Source organism: Podarcis raffonei, chromosome 6 (assembly GCF_027172205.1).
Source record: "Podarcis raffonei isolate rPodRaf1 chromosome 6, rPodRaf1.pri, whole genome shotgun sequence".
Taxonomy (NCBI): Eukaryota; Metazoa; Chordata; class Lepidosauria; order Squamata; family Lacertidae; genus Podarcis; species Podarcis raffonei.
Genome location: NC_070607.1, coordinates 49699127 through 49716920, shown reverse-complemented (window position 1 = coordinate 49716920; position 17794 = coordinate 49699127). Strand labels below are relative to the sequence as shown.

Genomic DNA, 17794 nt, shown 5'->3' with positions numbered 1-17794 from the left:
ACATTTTGGGAAACCCTAAGCAAGTTAATACCTTGCTATAGCCGATGAGTTACATTTTATGTATGCTTTATTTTTATTTATTTTGCATATTTTGATTACTGATGTAGTGCTGGAAATGAAGAGCCCAAATCTCTGGTGTTAGGCACATCTATACCCTACCAAATTCCATGGGTCTGATTATGCACCCCCTTATCCAAGTGATAGCCCAAAGTTCTTATTAATACAGAGCTTGCTTCAGGGAGAGGCAACTGCCACTTGCTGGGTTCTGTTCTACTCCAGCATGCCTAGAAGTGTGACTTCTGTGTGCCGCTTCTGTGGGCAGCATTGGCATCACCCTATCATACCTTCGGCAGCATGAATTTCCCTTGCATCTCCACTTCATTTCCAAGTTGCCTAACCAAGCACCAACATGGTGACAGCCACATTTTACATTTCTGGCTATATAACCCTGCTGAGAGGCGGGTCCTGTGAAGCCACATTTAGTGGAAACATTCAGTTAACACTGTCCTGGGGCCTCAGCAGATGTGCTTATAAACTTGCCACCTGACCATTATATGCCAAATTCAGAGAAGAGTGGAGAGGCACCAGGAAATGGAAGGACCTTCCCCTTTGCTTTTGCAGTACCCTAGACTTGAAAGGAATCTTAAAAGCGAGATTTATTTATTTTTTAATTCTAGAGAGCTGCAGATTGGAAGGAGGCCCAAACTTCCTTGTTTGTTGCATTTCACCAGTTGGACTCAGGCTCCTTGCTGGTTTTGGTTACCCTAAGTAACACCATATTCTAGCTTAAAACATGGCGGGCAGGACTAGTAAGTGGCCTATGATGAACCACAGTGCCACAGAAAATGGGTCAGGGTGGCGAGCTCTGTGGAAGGGACAGATGGGCCACCACCCTATCTCGCATGTCAAAAACTCACAACCACAGAAAACATTAATTTTGGAATACCAACTAAATGCTCCTTCTTTTTTTGATGTGGCAACCCAACTCCTCCTGTTCGGTGTACCTTTGTAAGAGTGGGGCCTAGATTTCTGCGTGCCTGGACCCTGCGTACCTGGGAGCCCTGCTGCTAAGTTCAAAAGTGAGAAAAAGGAGTGGGCTATTTAGAAGGGAGGGAGATGCATTCTGTATGCAGTCAAACCCGTTCCCTTGTTGTATCTTCACATGCTCCAGAGCCCACGACTGAAAACGTGTGTGTCCCATGGAGCTGAGCCCACAACGTTTAATATATGCGATTCTATTTATTTTATTTGCAATATGGTGTGTACAGTTGACATTATGGGAAAATATCATGGCGACGAACAGCATAAAATCAACAATAACATGAGATTCACAAAACAAGTACGAAATACATCACAGATCGGCAGAGGAGGTCAATACATCGCCGGTTCACCCCTCAGGTGAGCATCACCACCACTGGGTGATGAGATTCATGCCTTGGCTGGAGTGCGTGTGTGATGAATGGGTACTCCCCACCCCCTAGGATCTTCTCCTCTGATCGGGACTGAGAGCCGGCGAGGAACCTGTGATCTCCACCAATCCCGAAGACGCTCTCTCCGCGTTCCCTAATCTCCCACGTGACTTCTTGGAGAGCAGCCCCCCGTCCTGTTGCACTAAACGGGGCTGACGAGGGCGGCGGCGGCGGCGGCGGAGACGGCGGCCCGGGGAGCGGGCTGGCTGGGAATGGCTGGCCGGAGCTGGCAGGGGCGGCGCTGAGCGCGCAGGAGGCGGAGCTGCCGGCGCGCCCAAGCAGGCCTGATCCGCTCCCCGGTGTGGGCGCCGCTCATCGTCCTGCCTGGGCTCCGCTGTGCTGCCCGGGATGGGGCGCAGGAGCCGCTGTTGCAGCTGGCCGGGCAGCCGCCCGCTCTGAGGCCGGGCCGGGCTGGGGCCGGGGGAGCCGCCGCGCCGTCCCCTGAGCCGCCCGGCCCGGGCGCCGAGAGACAGCGGCACCACGAGCGCACGGCGCGGCCGGGAACGAGCAGGCGGTGAGCTGGAGCGAGCGGGGCCGAGCCGGGGAGGGAGTCCGCTGCTCGGGGGCGGGGAGCCCAGAGGGGCTGCACCCATCGCGGGCGGGCGGGCGGGTGGGCGAAGAGAGAGACCCTGCCTTTGCGGCCGCCAGCCTCCTTTTGTTGTGGAGAAGGGGCTGGGTGTGTTCCCAGCAGGTCTTCCTCACACGGCTCCTCTCGGCGCCTCCATCACCTGCACCCACCTCCGGGGTTCAGGGGCGCATCCCCAGGCGGGGCGCTTCCTCCGGCACCTCAGCCATGTTTCGTCTGATCGCCCACTCCTGGGCAAACTGGGCATTGTGTGGACCGATGGGCTTGGGCATAGGTGTGTCGAGAGGCGCGGATGGATGCTCTCGCGTGTACCAGTTCTCGGTGGTGTGCAGCGTAGATGCGTGTCTCTAGATAACAGTTGTGCACGGATGTCTGTTTACAAGCAGGTACGTGGGCGAGAGTAAAGGTGTGCCTCTGGCTGTCTGTCTGCGCGTATCTCTAGGATGCTGGCACTTGAGCCCCTCCCCCAGCCAGCCTCGCTCCCCCTCCCCCAAGATGGCTCCTGCACAATCCCCAAGGCGCTTCTTCGAGCAGAGAAAGGCTGGGGCTGTGTCTGGGCCGCCTGGGAATTGGGGAGGGGGGCGCTCTGGCACCTGCTGCACAAGCTTGTTCTCAGCCCCTCCGCCTCTGGGCCGGATCACTTTTGAGGTTCTTCTACCCGTTTGAGGTTCCTGACAAGACGGGGGATTTCCTGTTCCAGGCAGGGGGATCCGTGGAGAAACAATGTAGCCTTTCTCTTAGGAAAAGGGAAGGGGCAGCTGCTTTTAGGAACGAGGGGCCTCACAGCCAAGGCAGCCCAGGCGGAAAATAATGGAGCTTGTATATGTTTACCAGGCTGTGTGCTCTGTGTGGAACAGAATGGCCTTGTTGCTGTCTTTTGGATCAGTTTTGCAAAAAAAGAAGAAGAGAGGAATAAACACACACACAACAGCAACCCTTGGCTGGCATCCACTTACCTTTCCCAGAGCTTCCCCATGGGCTTCTCTTCAGCCAACTGGTTTTGTTGCCCCTTGGGAGCCCATATGGGACTAGGGGCTAGCACTATATATAGCCTAGAAATGTGTGTGCCTGGGAAGCAGGGGGCTCTGTGCTGCCTGTGCCTTCCTGCAGGCACCACTTAACGAATGTTTCACTTTCCTGTTTTCACAGATAGGTAGATAGGTAACTTTCCAAAACAGGTAACTGTTAGGGATGCTTATGCCAAGTCAGGTCAGCAAGGAACATTATTGACCCAAGACTATGTTTTCTGACTCCAGTTAAAACCTGGATATTTTTTAATGCCCACAAATTGTATAAACATTGGTGTCTGCTCTCTTTGGTAATCATCAGGCAGAAGACAAGACTGAATTTCCAGATAAATTATTCACAGCCAAGGAGCAGCCCAGCTGCAGTCTGGCTCCATTAGTGGATTGTTAACATTGCAAAAGCCCATCTCTCCAGCTTTGCTAACTTGTATTTTGCACAGCTTGCCTGCACTCTGTTTGTACAATGGGATATCCAGCTACATACTTAATCGAGGGGAAAGGAATGGAGAGACTCCTGTGAGGGAAAACACAGGCAGACCTGGGATGCCATCTCATTTAAGAGGCTGCTGTAGATAAATATCCTAGGAATAAGATGGTGGCTAATGGGCTCCTGCAATGTGTACTAGCTTCACAAATAGTCTTTCTTGCTCCTGAGATGAGCAGTCTCTGACACACGGGCCAAGTTGCCACTTAAGCAGTTTCTGACTTCTGCCTCTGTTTCTCATCCTCTTGCGTGAGAGGAGGCCAAGGGTTTTCTTGAATGCAGTGGATGTAGGTTGGCAAAGGAAGTATCTGAGGATGAACTCGGGGACCAGCAAAGCTCCTGGGAGGAGATAATTATATTCCTTTGGCAGCCACTCCACTAGCCAGAGTGCAGGAAAGCCATAATTTTGAAGGAATTACATTATGGACTACAACCTCTACCAGGCCCAGCTAGCATGTGCCATCTAAGGGCTGTTTGGGAGTTATAGTTCAAAACTTTGGAGGGTGCTATGTTGACAAGGGCTGCTTTAGGACAAGAGACATCTGGTTGACAGGTAAAACGTGGTGTTTCTAGGATGCCAATGTGTATCCACATATTCTGTTTTGAGATATTTTGTTCCTTAAGAGGAGCCATCTTATTGTGAACAAAGATGTGTTTGGACTGGTTTTCTCAATCTTCAGGTTCCCAGTGGCAGACTTTGGATCCCCAAATCTCAGTGGCACCTTGTGTGATGCTAAACTTTGGTGCCCCCCACCTCTCGTGCCCCGTTCTACATCACTGTTGTGGTGCCCCCTGTGGTGCCAGTGCCTAGTGCGGCCAAACTGGTCGCGCTACCGTAAAACTGCCTCTGAGGTTCCCCACACCCTTCCATTTAAGCAAGGCCTTGTTATCTTCACCACGAATAGAGCAAACTCTGGTGAGGTTATTCCTCCAGCAGACTCAGCAAGGCACTGGGATGCTGTCCTGGCACATGTTCTGAGAAATGGCTACTTTTGAGATTCCAGCTCTGCAATGTGGTTGAGTAGAGCAAGTGCACCCGGCCCACTGCGAACCGTTAGGAAGCTACATGGCCCTGAGACCAGTGTGATGTGCTCTGCAGCCCGCTTTGGCTTGGAGCATGACCCATATACAGCAGTGGTGCTGGTGTCGGTTGGTTTGGCAAGGAAGCTGCAAATTTGTATGGGGCTTCTTTCATTCCCCGAACCATCAGAATGTTGTCTTCTGCTCTTGAGCTCTCCTTAGTGTATGCTTTGTTGGGTGTGCCGTAGTGGCAGGTGAGATGTGTGAATCTCTGGAATGGGAATTGTTGCTTCAGCTCAGATGTTTATATTGTTCCTCTCATTGCACTTTCCTCATTGTGTCCTGGAGCAAGTAAGTAGGATGATTGGGACATGCAAGGTTAAAATTAAATGAGAGTGCCTTATAAATCCTTTTTCCACTCTGCTGCATTCACAATAAACATACCTAGGGGCATTACTAGTACCTTAAAATACTCAGGGCACATGCCCATGATATATATTTGCATATGTTAATTTCCGTTCATGTGTAGGTTTAAATTTAGGCTCGCTTTCAAAGGGAAAGCTAGCCTGCAAGCAAAGTGGTTTTGCAAAAAAAAAAAAAAAAGAGGCGGGCAAGAGATCTAGGACCTAGTGCAAAAGATCCAGGACTCAAGACTTCTGTTCTATCCCCATATAATGTCCCAGCATGTATTTCAGAAGTTGTGAAAAGCTGTGGTTTGTGTGCCAGGGTGAACGCTGTCATTTTAGTTCAACTCTTTTCAACCCCTAGCTCACAGCTGATATAAAAACTCCCTGCACATAGAAATGTGGATGTTTGGGAGAAATCCATGCTTTCCCTGACATTTACATTACTTTGTGCATGCATTTTTCCCCATGGGAAAGCATTCAACCTCGCTCCAAACCTTCAGGTCAGATGATAGATCCTTAGGAAGAGTGTTACAATTTAATCTGTTGGCTGTGTGATCTAGACCTGGATGAAGTGAAGATTCCTATCCGTTAGGGTTGCATCCAAAGCAGCATCAACAGAGTCCTGCTGGCACAGTGGCACTTCTGTTTCTTCTCCTACCCCTGGTGTTCCCCCAAAATCTTCTCCAGAGGGTACCCCAATCCTCCAGAGCTGATTTTGAGAGTGCATGTGGAGCTGAATGGGAGAGGAGGTTCCATTACATTAGCACAAGGTCTTTTGTACCAGTGGAACAGGAGCGTTGGACACTGCCCACAGTCGTTGTGAATTTGGAGGTGGAAGGGAAGTAGTGATGATCAACTGATTGTTGTAAAATGAATACAGGAGTGTTTTCTTGTGCATACATATTTTGGAAAGAGTGACTACTCCCACACTCAAAACCAAAATTTATTCTGACAGCTCAATTGGAAGAGCATGAGACTCATAATCTCAGGGTCAGGGTCAAGGGTTTGAGCCCCATGTTGGGTGAAAGATTCCATTGCAGATGGTTGGACTAGAATAGATAATCCTCGTGGTCCCTTGTATTCTATGATTCTGTTATTCACTGCTTCCCCATGTAAGGAGAGAGCTATTGGCTTCTTCCCTTTTTGTGAGGGTCATAGAACTCTATAGTGCAGTAGTAAGGCAGAAAGTCTGCTGTTTCAGTCACAAAGGATGAAAGAGATTTTATGGGATTAAGGTATGTGGGTGAATGTACTGAATATGCAGCTGTCTGACGTGCTAAATGCTTTGTGATTAGCCCAGCATTTGCCTGAATGAAACAGCTTATTATAACTTTCCTCTGTATTAAGCTGAGAGCCAGATGCTTTGTCGTGGTGCCTGAAGTAGTTACTTGAAAACTCCTATTTCCTTCCATCAGTGGCAGTGTGTGCAGTGAAATGTTTGACTTTGGCATAAGGTAAGACTCAAAATAAATAAATCTATTGTTATAGAGACTTTATTCTTCTTCTAACACAGGGATGCAGAACCCCTGGCCCTCCAGATGTTTCTGAACTACCCATCAGCCCCACCACAGAAATGGACAGTGGACAGGGATGATGAGTGTTGTATTCCATCAACGCCAGGAGGGCCAAAAGTTCTCCACCCCTGTTCTAACAAAACCTACTTACACACAATCCCATGTTCAGTACTTCCTAACATTTCAAACAGCTAGAATGAATTAAAGGAGCAGGTTTATTATTATTTTTAAGCTGATATTTCAGGGACGCAGGTGGCGCTGTGGGTAAAACCACAGTGCCTAGGACTTGCCAATCGTATGGTCGGCGGTTCGAATCCCTGCGGCGGGGTGAGCTCCCGTCTTTCAGTCCCAGCTCCTGCCCACCTAGCAGTTTGAAAGCACCTTTAAGTGCAAGTAGATAAATAGGTACCGCTTTATAGCGGGAAGGTAAACGGCGTTCCGTGTGCTGCTCTGGTGCAGGCTCGCCAGAGCAGCGATGTCACACTGGCCACGTGACCCGGAAGTGTCTGCAGACGGCGCCAGCTCCCGGCCTCTAGAGTGAGATGAGCGCACAACCCTAGAGTCTGTCAAGACTGGCCCGTATGGGCAGGGGTACCTTTACCTTTACCTTTTAACTTGAGATGATGATGATTATATATTTATACCCTGCACTTTTCCCTGACAGGGATTATGAAGGTCTGGGCAGGGAAACAAAAATATTTGGGGGGATACCCAGTTCCACACCAAAAAGCCTTCCCCTGCCCCTAAAAGTGAAAAAATAGACTTATGAAACATTTTCTTTTGGAATGGTGGATAGAGTTTTACCCCAAAAAATGATATCTAAAAACTACGTAATAGGAATACTTTTATGTAAGACTTTGTACAGTACAAGATCCTTACAATATTATTCCTGTACACTTAGAATAAGCAGGTCATGAGTTGCACACTGAAAGCACAATTCTCAAATGCAAAAGCAAGTTGCATTGCTACCTCTGTGAGGCACTGCAATTGACATGAGAAAGATCCAGTTACTTTGCTTGTGGGCTTCCTCTTGTTGGCACAGTTGTTGGGTTTGTTTCTGTGCTCTTGCCTGGGCCTCAAAGGACTGTGGGTGTGAGTGGAGAAAGTAGAGGTTTTAGAAGTCTCTGATAAATATGATGACAGATATTAAGAAGCGGAAACTGATGGCAATACCTCTGAAAATGAGACTGATTAAATTCCATGTAGTATCCATTGGTCACCCTCTTTCCCCCTCTCAGTTCTTTTTATGGAATTGAGTGCTTTATGTCTGCTTGACACTTTGGAGGTCTGGAGGAGACAATAATATTCTTTGTCTTGCTATAATGTTGATGATTTATTCTCTCTGTATAGTGTTTTGCCTGCTCCTCATAAACTGGCAGAACCAAAGAGATGCTAGGTTCCTTACAGCCTTCTTGACCATTTGGCCCACTATTGGTCTCTTCTGCTGAACATGTTGGAGCCTGTCTTTGCATGCAGGGAAAGTCTTTAACTTACTGAGGATTTGAGATCCATTGGCCACCCTTACCTGGTTTAGCTGGCCAGTTGAAGCCATTTCCTGGAGTGTGCCACTGTCACATTCTGACAGCCTATAGGAGCCACAGGTGAGAGCTGAGTGCAGGGTGGGAACCAAACACGGACAAACTTTCCCAGAAAGAGCATTATGAGTCCGCTGCCAGAGGTACTCCTCCTCCCCTAACACCCCTCAATCTGCATAGTGCATTTCAAAAGTATTGCAAATGTTTCAGGGTCCCCAGAAATGTCTATTTTGAGGTAGTGGTGGAAAAAACCCTGGGTTTTTTAATCATGGCTTCAATATTTCCAGAAAATTTACTTCTCTAATTAGACTTCAGACTCCTTGGGAATCCTAAGAGTGCCATCCTAACCATTCCTATTCAGAAGTAAAGGTAAAGGTACCCCTGACCGTTAGATCCAGTTGCGAACGACTCTGGGGTTGCAGCGCTCATCTCGCTCTATAAGCCGAGGGAGCCGGCGTTTGTCTGCAGACAGCTTCCAGGTCATGTGGCCAGTATGACTAAGCCACTTCTGGCAAAACCAGAGCAGCGTAAGGAAAGTCATTTACCTTCCTGTCGGAGCAGTACCTATTTATCTGCTTGCACTTTGATGTGCTTTTGAACTGCTAGGTGGGCAGGAGCTGGGACCGAACAACGGGAGCTCACTCCGTTGCGGGGATTTGAACTGCCGACCTTCCGATCGGCAAGCCCTAGGCTCAGTGGTTTAGACCACAGTGCCACCCGCATCCATCTATTTAGAAGCAAGTCCTATTAAACACAGTGGGGCTTACTTCCAGATAAGTGGGGCGAGGAGTGCAGCCCTGCTCTGCGTTCTGTTCTTTCTGCCTGCTTTCTGCTATTATCCTACAAATTCGTTGTCATAGATGAGGGGGGATCCTGCTGATAAGGATAAGATCAGACACTCTCCACATGTGTGCAATTGTGCCTTAGATCCAGCTTGCCTTTTTTTATCCCCTCCACACACACAAAAGGGACTCCAGCATGGGATGGCAGGATTTCAAAGTGAAAGTGGGACAGTCCCTCTTAAATAAAGCTCCTGTTGAGAATTGTTCCCTTCCAAATGCTGTGGAACTGGTGCCTTTTTCTGATAAGAGGTGTGATGATGGGTGATTGATCTGTGTTATCTGTCATGTCTGTGTGTGCAGGATGTAGGTCTTTGAGGGAGCAAAGGATAATTGAATACAGAAAAGGGGGCGTAGGGGGTGCTGGTCTGTTGTGGTAAAGGTCTAGTTCCAGAGCTGGTATCTGAGTTGCTGTTGGAGAGATAAGACAGGCCCTGATCCCTGGAAAGGGATGCATTGCCTAACTTGGATCATTCCCCTCTTGATTCCTGTGTCTGCCCTCCCCAAAGCTCAAGGGACACCTGCCCTTCTTTCATTTCTGATGTTAAGGGCAGGAGGATATCAGTGCTGGCAAGTGGGAAGCCCTCTCCTTCCTTCTTAATAACCCCTTGTTGAGTGCCAGCCCTTCATCTCTTTTGTTTTTGTTTCTTTGGCTGGGCTGCTTCTTGCCCATTTGCCAACATTTCTTTATAGGGGGAGATAGAATGTCAGGAGAGTTATTAGATTGAAAAAGCTCATCTACTTAGACTGGAATCAATGCCATAGTGTAAGCATGCATAGTCATTCTGCAGGTTGTGGGTGATGGTAGTGATAGGATGGCCACCCTTTCCCCATGAAACATGCCCAAAATTTGTGGGGAAGACAGAAGGGGTAGTACTTGCTTGCCTTTAACACACTGTGCTCTTATGAGAGTGTTTGGTGGGTGCTGCTAGTAGGGGAGGTGTATTTGCTGACCCCTCCATCTTTCCCAAACAGGCTTGGTGCCTGGGCCAGAGCCCCCTACACTGTGCCCCCCTGATGCTGGCTGGCCTGTGCCCAGAAGATGAGCAGATTGCTGGTGGGAGTGACCCTGGAGAGGATCTGCAAAGCTGTGCTGCTCTTATGTTTACTGCACTTCCTCATCATCATGATCCTCTACTTTGATGTCTACGCCCAGCGCCTGGACTTTTTCAGCCGCTTCAATATGCGCAACTCCTCCCGCACTCTGCCCTACGTCAACGTCTCTCGGCCTAACGGGACCGCCGGGCCTCTGGGCCCTGAGCTCCTGGCCCCGAGTGTGAAGTCCGTCAGTATGAACAGCACTGTCACCGAGAAGCCCTTACCACCTTGTCCAGAGATGCCTCCTGGCCTAGGTAAGATTACAGATGAGCTCTGTCTGCCTCATGCCATGTCCTACAGAAGGCCCTTTATTGGGAAACTGTATTGCACTTATTGGGTTTATTTGTGCCCTGCTTGCCACCTGCTGTTTCCCTGTCTCTGTTGCCTGTCAATGCAAATATGTCAAGTGGCTTTGGCTCCTGATAATAGGAACTAGAAGATCTAGGAATCTGCAGAACAGGCATGGTATTGCAAATCATAGGCTCCAATAGCCTCTACCATTGGAGCCAATCCTGCAGTGGAAAAACAGTTGGGAATATGTGGACAGTATTTGTTGAAAGCTGGCAAACTGAATAGTGTTCTTAGTATATTTACAGTGATCAGATAGCAGACTTTTTATTTCCTTTTTTGCCATGGCAACTCCTTGTCTCTTTCCCAGCCCCACTGTACCTAGCTGGTGCCTTTCTGCAAGTGGGCTACAAGTAATTGGGGAAAGGGCTCAGCTTCTGCACAAACATGGCTTAGTAGGGGCTACAAGGGTTAGCTCCTTCTTATGCTGATCTCTTCTAATGAATGCACGAAGTAGACCAGCTTTCACTCACCTGATGCCCTCCAGATGTATTGGACTGGCTGTGGCTGATGAAACTTGTAGCGCAGAAACATCTGGAGAGCACCTGGTTGGTGAAAACCAAAATAGAGCATCTCCTCACCCTAGGGGGCAAAACATTTAAGGCATAGAGAACTTAATACCCTTATTCCTGACAGGTGGATAAAGAGTTGAAGCATAAGCTTTGGTATAGTGGTACCTCTGGATGTGAACAGGATCCGTTCCAGAACCCCGTTTGCATCCTGAAGTGAATGCAACCCACGTCTGTGCGTGCGCAGGTCACAATTCGCTGCTTCCGTGCAAGTGCGTGACGTCATTTTGACCACCTGCGCATGTGCGAGCGGCAAAACCTGGAAGTAACGCGCTCCGTTACTTCCAGGTCGCCGCAGTGCCCAACCCGAAAATACTCATCCCGAAGCTACTTTAACCCAAGGTATGACTGTATTAATATTTAACTCGGGCTAAAACTTTTATTAAACAATGCAATCTGCAACAAGCAACAACCTTTCCTCTTAACTCTGAATCACTTAGCTGGGTATTCGAGTTAACTCTGCTTTGACTGTTTGCTGTCTCTATGCTTGATACATGTTTCGGTTTTTAGGTTTCTTTGCTGATTTTTTTCTGGGCAGTGCCCTGCCAACTTGGCTGGTGAAAGGGACATGAGCTGTTTGTGTAAGTCAAGAGGCTGTGGCTGATGCATAGATAATGGAATCCTTTCTCCTGCAGTGGGCCGGCTCCTTATCGAGTTCAGCACTCCCATGAGCATGGAGCGGGTGCAACGGGAAAACCCAGATGTGCGGGAGGGCGGCAAGTATTCTCCCCCAGACTGTGTGCCTCGCCAGAAGGTGGCCATCCTCATTCCGTTCCGGCACCGGGAGCACCACCTCAAGTACTGGCTGCACTACCTGCACCCGATTCTACGGCGCCAGAAGGTGTCTTACGGCATCTATATAATTAACCAGGTGCGTAGAGAATGATAATGTGGGGGCAGTGGTGCACTTGGGTCATTGAGCATTCTGGACTGAATGGTCTCATGGGCAACCCCTTCAGATGGTAATGTGCATTACGTCAAAATATGGTGTTCCAGCCCTGCTGTGCTCCAAAGCAGAAGGAGTAGGGCCTAGATATCTGACCCAAAATTCTGTCCTAATGGCACCACAGATGCGGAAGAGAGCAAGATGGTTGGGTTTAGAACATAGGTCCATCTGGTTCCCTTGAGAGGAACCTGATTAGGGAAAGCGGTATGTTAGTTTTCATGAATATATGCATCTCTGTTCTGATTGGAAGCAAAGGCTTCCTGCTTTGTGGGGGAAGCAGAGTGTGGGCCTTACAATGCACCATGAACTTTGCACCTATGGTAAGTGTGGAATGTGACGTAGATGCTTCTCACTTGCTTCTCATTTAAAAAAATCAGGCCTGCTCTCTGACATGACGATAAACCTGAAATACAGTTGGTGGGACTTTGCAAGATCTATAAAGGGAGATAGAACAGTTCTAGAAAAAAATAGAATGTTATTCACAATGAAATGTAACAAGAGAGAGGTCAGCCAGCTGCATCAGGTAAGAGTAAGAGGGTCGTGGCAGTTGATGTGACCCCGTCCTTCATTATCTTTCCATACAGTTTGGTGAAGACACCTTTAACCGAGCTAAGCTGTTGAATGTGGGCTTCCTAGAAGCCCTTCGAGATGATGAGAGCTATGACTGCTTCATCTTCAGCGACGTTGACCTAGTGCCCATGGATGACCGGAATCTCTATCGCTGTTATGACCAACCCCGGCACTTTGCTGTTGCCATGGATAAGTTTGGCTTCCGGTGAGTTTGTGCACTTTGATCTTTTTGAAATGCCAGTGGCCCCTTGAAATTGTTCAGAGTGTCAGAGGCAAAATGGAAGGACAAATGTATGACTTTATTGCACACATAACTTACCTTGCCAATGTAGCATAATTGAGACTGCCTTGTTGGAGACCGTATGGGGAGAAATATCCCTCCTGCAGTGTGTGCTCTCATTCTGTGTGGCTTGGACCTTGTGGGGACCTGTAAGCTGTGAAATGTGTTTCTTATCCAGATTACAGTACAGGAACCTCCCCCATTCTTAAGACTACCATGTCACATTTCTTCATAATTTGCAGGGGTTTTGTACTTAAAAGTGGAGATATACAACGGCTTTGGATGAATCCCAAGCCAATGCAGTGTGCTTTGCAGGGATTCTGGGATTGTCTGAGACAAAGTGGAACCTCTTCAGGGATCCAGAGACAAAGTGGGGATTACCCAAAGTGCCTCATGGCACCGTGACAACTCTGACAATTGTCTGCTGAAAGCAAAACTAATGTAGCTAACCTTAGTGTATAAGGAAAACACAAGGGGTGTGGAATGGCTGAAGTAGAACAAATGCCAGGGTAAGGGGGGCGGGATTTTGCTGTGACTGACAGGTCAAGCTTGTAACCAGAGGGAATGAGTTCACCTGGAGTCTTCAACCCCAGTGCTTTGTGAGGAGGAAAGGAAATCATTTTTAGTTCTGTCCCCTGACTCCCAAGCTTAACTTTAAAAGTCCCTAGTTCACAAAAATTGAACCAATTTGACTGCCATTGGCAAGTTTCATACCTAGGGAAACTTCTTTCATGTCTGCTTTCCGAACAATTGCCCTCAAAAGACATGGGAAGTTTAAGTGGACACTTTTTACCCATCCCCAAACTGTGAAGGCTGTCCTTGTGGGAAAACCAATGAAGCTATCGTTCAGAAATTTGACAGGATTCATCTTTCTTGGAGACTCTGATGCCTGCAAATTTCATCCAATAGTGGGGGAGGGGGAAAAGTTTCCTTAGAAAAAAACCCATCAAATTTCAAAGGTACCTGACAGAAAAAATCTCCACCCTGGAATTATTTGGCTGGCTGAATCTGCTGTGGAACAGCTAATGTGCCTGCAAATTTTATCCACTGTAAAAAGGGGGAAAGGTATAGCTTAAAAAACAACAACCCAATAGTGAACGAGGGGAAATGAAATCTTGTTTTTCCCAAACTCAGAAGCACTTGGGACTTAGGCATGTTGTTTTCTGAAGTACTGACTCAAGGTCCAAACTGAATCTTCTGTTTGGTGCACACCCCTAATTTAAACTTTGCTGCCTCTTATATGACTAGATGAAATGCTCCAGGGAAGTCCTTGTGATACTACATTATGGAATGGGCGCTTGCAAAACCTATATGAAGGTGATGTAAACAAGCAGACAGGATCCCCACGTGAATGTTCTGTGTTGCCTATATTCTTACCTGCCAAAGATGGCAAAAGGAGACGGAGGAGGTACAGTGTGTATAAAATGGAATCCTGCATTCCAGCTAAGGAGAAGGGAAATGGGAAGGATTTAGGAGAGACCTGATGCAGTGGGAGCAATGGGTGACATCACATGGCTGATTTGGAAACTGGGATTTAGACTGTGTCAGGTGTAGCTTGGACCACCCAGGTTCTGTGCTCCTGAACCCATTCGTGGCTTGACTGATTCCCATCTCTCCTGCTTGTCCTCTGCAGGCTGCCATACTCTGGCTACTTCGGAGGTGTCTCTGGCCTGAGCAAGACACAGTTTCTGAAGATCAATGGCTTCCCTAACGAGTACTGGGGCTGGGGTGGGGAAGATGACGACATCTTTAACCGGTGCGTGAGAGGCTGGGCCAAGCCTAGCCAGAACTTGTTCTCTGCAAGTTGGTTGTAGTAGCCATGTAGTCTGTTTTTCCATGTGGTGTCTCCTGGGAATGTGCTGAGTGGCAGGGAACAGCATTCTCTTCTGGGGTGGGGTAGCTGTGCAAATGGCAGGTGGCAATATGCAACACCTGCCTTTTCTATAACAATGCTCCCAAATCTGAGAGAGGAGGACATAGGCAGGTAGGTATTCCACAGCACATAACAATCAGGGCCAAATAGCAGGCCTGGGGAGCCAATACTCTGAAAGCCAGAAGGGGTTGGGGGTGCTGAGGACTGGAGGGTGAGGACTAACTCCTGCTTTATTTAGAGTTTGCCCCCGACCTGTCTGCTGATCTTTGAGCTGCACTTTTTCTTTGCACAGGATCTCGCTTAATGGCATGAAAGTGTCACGTCCTGATGCCCGCATTGGGCGCTACCGCATGATCAAGCACGAGCGTGACCGACACAACGAGCCCAATCCCCAGCGGTGAGAAAGACAATGTGCTTGCTAGCTCCCTACCTAGTCCATTGCAAGCTACATAAGGAGATGGAAAGCTCCCACAAAATTTCTGCACCATTTTCCAGGGCACATAATGGCTTTCCATCCTGATTTCCAATGGAAAATAATCTTCCAGACGCCTCTTCCCTTTTATAGCATACTACTCTACACCTCGAGGGACGCGGGTGGCTCTGTGGGTTAAACCACAGAGCCTAGGACTTGCTGATCAGAAGGTTGGCGGTTCAAATCCCCGCGACGGGGTGAGCTCCCGTTGCTCGGTCCCTGCTCCTGCCAACCTAGCAGTTCGAAAGCACGTCAAAGTGCAAGTAGATGAATAGGTACCGCTCCGGCGGGAAGGTAAACGGCATTTCCGTGCGCTGCTCTGGTTCACCAGAAGCGGCTTAGTCATGCTGGCCACATGACCCGGAAGCTGTACACTGGCTCCCTCGGCCAATAAAGCGAGATGAGCACCGCAACCCCAGCGTCGGCCACGACTGGACCTAATGGTCAGGGGTCCCTTTACCTTACCTTTACTCTACACCTCATGAGGGGCCACATTTGTTTGCCTCCCTGTAGAATGACCATGAGACAAACCAAGATAGCCTACAAGTCCTTAGCCTTCCCTCAGAGAGTGTTTTCTATTACTGCGTGTGCGTTCCTCTCTTTCTGACCTACCCCCCGTTTTAATTCCACTCTCTGCCTCTTACTTCTAAGAGACACAGACATGAATCAGAGTCCCAACCATGCACCAGGTGTGTTTGGTTAAATCTATGTTCTGCTAGTTTTAGGCAAGGAAAGAGAAATAGACTCCTGTCCTGTGCCCTACCATTTATTGTCTGGAACCAGAGAAAAGCCACAGCTGGCATGGTTTCAGGGCAATACACTAAACCGTATTTCATGAGACCCTGACATTCCACTTGAGAAGGTTGTGTGGTGGTAGTAATCACCTATCATGAGAACTAAATGCAGTCACCATCCATGGCCCTCCAGGATCCTATGATGCCATCACACTTTGCAACCTTGCTATATCATTTGACAGGGACTGTTGTTTTACAGCTGAGCTCTGGGTGGAGAAGCTCACTCTGTTACTTGGGACTTTCAACCTGGAAGGGCTGTGCATGGTGACTGTCCGTTCATGTGTCCAGAAGACACAATTTCATTTCGGAAGTCCCACAGTGCTTTGTATGCTGGAAATCTGACATAAGAAATTGCTTTATTGTGCGTAGATAATGTCACGTAAGGCTCTACCCAAAATCCTTCCAAGTGGCCTGAGCTGTCATTAGACTCTCTATTCCAGGCTTCCTCAAACTCAGCCCTACAGATGTTTTTGGCCTACAACTCCCATGATCCCTAGCTAGCAGGATCAGTGGTCAGGGATGATGGGAATTGTAGTCTCGAAACATCTGGAGGGCCAAGGTTGAGGAAGCCTGCTCTATTCCATTCATCAAGGAATGGCTTGTAGGTTTAACTTGAATTAACCTAACTGCCTACTTCCATGTGTAAGATGACTTTCTCTCTGGTTCTCCTGGCAGGTTCACCAAAATCCAGAATACCAAGGTGACCATGAAACGCGATGGCATTGGCTCGCTTCAGTACCGCCTGGTGGAGGTGGTTCGTCGTCCCATGTACACCAATGTAACCGTGGAGATTGGCCGCCCACCACCACGCCCCCCTCGGGGCTGACTCTTTGCTGCCTGGCTCTGCCCATGGCCCCATGCATGAGGAGCTGTGCGGATCCCAGCCCTGACTGGTTCAGAGGACTGTGTCCTGGCTTGGAGGAGCTGTCTGCCTCCTTTGTGGGGATGCGGGAAAGGCCTTTGGCTGAAGCCCATCTCCTGATCACTAGTCAGTTCTCCACAGTGCCCTTCACAGGTTGGGGAGGAAGTGTGAGTGTGTCATGGTGCCTGGCGCAGCGCTTAGGGGTCCTGGGCACAGCCAAGCCCCACTCCTGGCTGGAAGGCACTGAGAGCAGAGAAACCTTGTGCAGGTTCTTGAACCTCCCTATCCTCTCCCAGAACTTTTCACAGAGCGGCATCCCTTAAGGATCCCAGAAGTACAGTACAGGTAGTTGTTTTCCTTTCCTCTCAGTGTGCAAGAGTGCCGTTTGAGCCTTCCTTCCAGGGCGTGGCCTGGCCTTATGACAAATGCCAGCTCGCAAGGTGTCCATGTGGTTCACTCGTGCCCAGCTGAGGAGAAGCTCTTCCAAAGGAGAAGCTCTCATGGGCCTGGCCACTGCCCACCTCCATTCATGGCTTGGTGCTGTCCCCCTGCTGGGCCCTGGGTGTCACTTCTGGCTCCAGTAACACAGGGGTGTTTTATACAAAACCCTCATTAGAATACTTGAGTGCTTCCTGGGTTAGTGTGACAGGTAGCCTGTCTGTCAAGGGACAACAGGTCATTCTTCCTAGCAGTGTTTGCTCTTCTGTCTGTGAATGGGGAATATTGGTTGGGCAGTGTGTGCTTCACTTCTCAGCAAGGGTGGAATCAAAATGGCATGGTTCGGCCTACTCTCTGGTGTGGGCTAGCTTCTCTTTTTTACAGGCACCGATGGGCCTATGGCCATGGCTACTAAACAGAGGAAGGTGAAGTTGGCTTCTTGCTGCCTGTCCCCTACCTCTCACCTCCAACCCACTTACCCCATACCAACCCTCACTCACCAATCAACCTTCCCGCCATCTGCCAGGCAACCTGCCGTTGACCACTCATCGTGCCCTCTTTGTCAAGCTGCCATCTGCCACCACCTGAGGCCAGGCCCCTGGGTCCGACCGTCTGCTCATGACACATGGTGGCCGTGTGCCTAATTCCTGGAGCTAGGAAGCTGC

The 17794-nt window shown here is 48.9% G+C and overlaps 1 protein-coding gene across 4 annotated transcripts; it reads left to right on the top strand.

The window, feature by feature from the left end:
- Window positions 1-1873: 1873 nt before the first annotated feature.
- B4GALT2 (beta-1,4-galactosyltransferase 2) lies at window positions 1874-16783 on the top strand. Of its 4 annotated transcripts, none has more exons than XM_053392691.1 (7): window positions 1874-1983; window positions 9855-10231; window positions 11530-11765; window positions 12425-12615; window positions 14324-14446; window positions 14856-14960; window positions 16505-16783. In XM_053392691.1, the coding sequence occupies exons 2-7, from the start codon at window positions 9922-9924 to the stop codon at window positions 16653-16655; spliced, it is 1116 nt and encodes a 371-aa protein (XP_053248666.1). In that variant the 5' UTR covers window positions 1874-1983; window positions 9855-9921; the 3' UTR covers window positions 16656-16783. The 4 variants fall into 4 exon arrangements, with proteins under 4 accessions (XP_053248666.1, XP_053248669.1, XP_053248667.1 ...); XM_053392692.1 differs by lacking the exon at window positions 1874-1983 and adding an exon at window positions 2206-2441; XM_053392693.1 differs by lacking the exon at window positions 1874-1983 and adding an exon at window positions 6422-6445.
- The last annotated feature ends 1011 nt before the right edge of the window (window positions 16784-17794 follow it).

Coding starts and splice junctions, on each gene's coding strand:
- B4GALT2 (XM_053392691.1), top strand. CDS start 9,922: ATGAGCAGATTGCTGGTGGGAGTGACCCTGGAGAGGATCTGCAAAGCT. Junction 12,616..14,323: donor ATGGATAAGTTTGGCTTCCG/GTGAGTTTGTGC, acceptor TGTCCTCTGCAG/GCTGCCATACTCTGGCTACT. Junction 14,447..14,855: donor GATGACGACATCTTTAACCG/GTGCGTGAGAGG, acceptor TTCTTTGCACAG/GATCTCGCTTAATGGCATGA.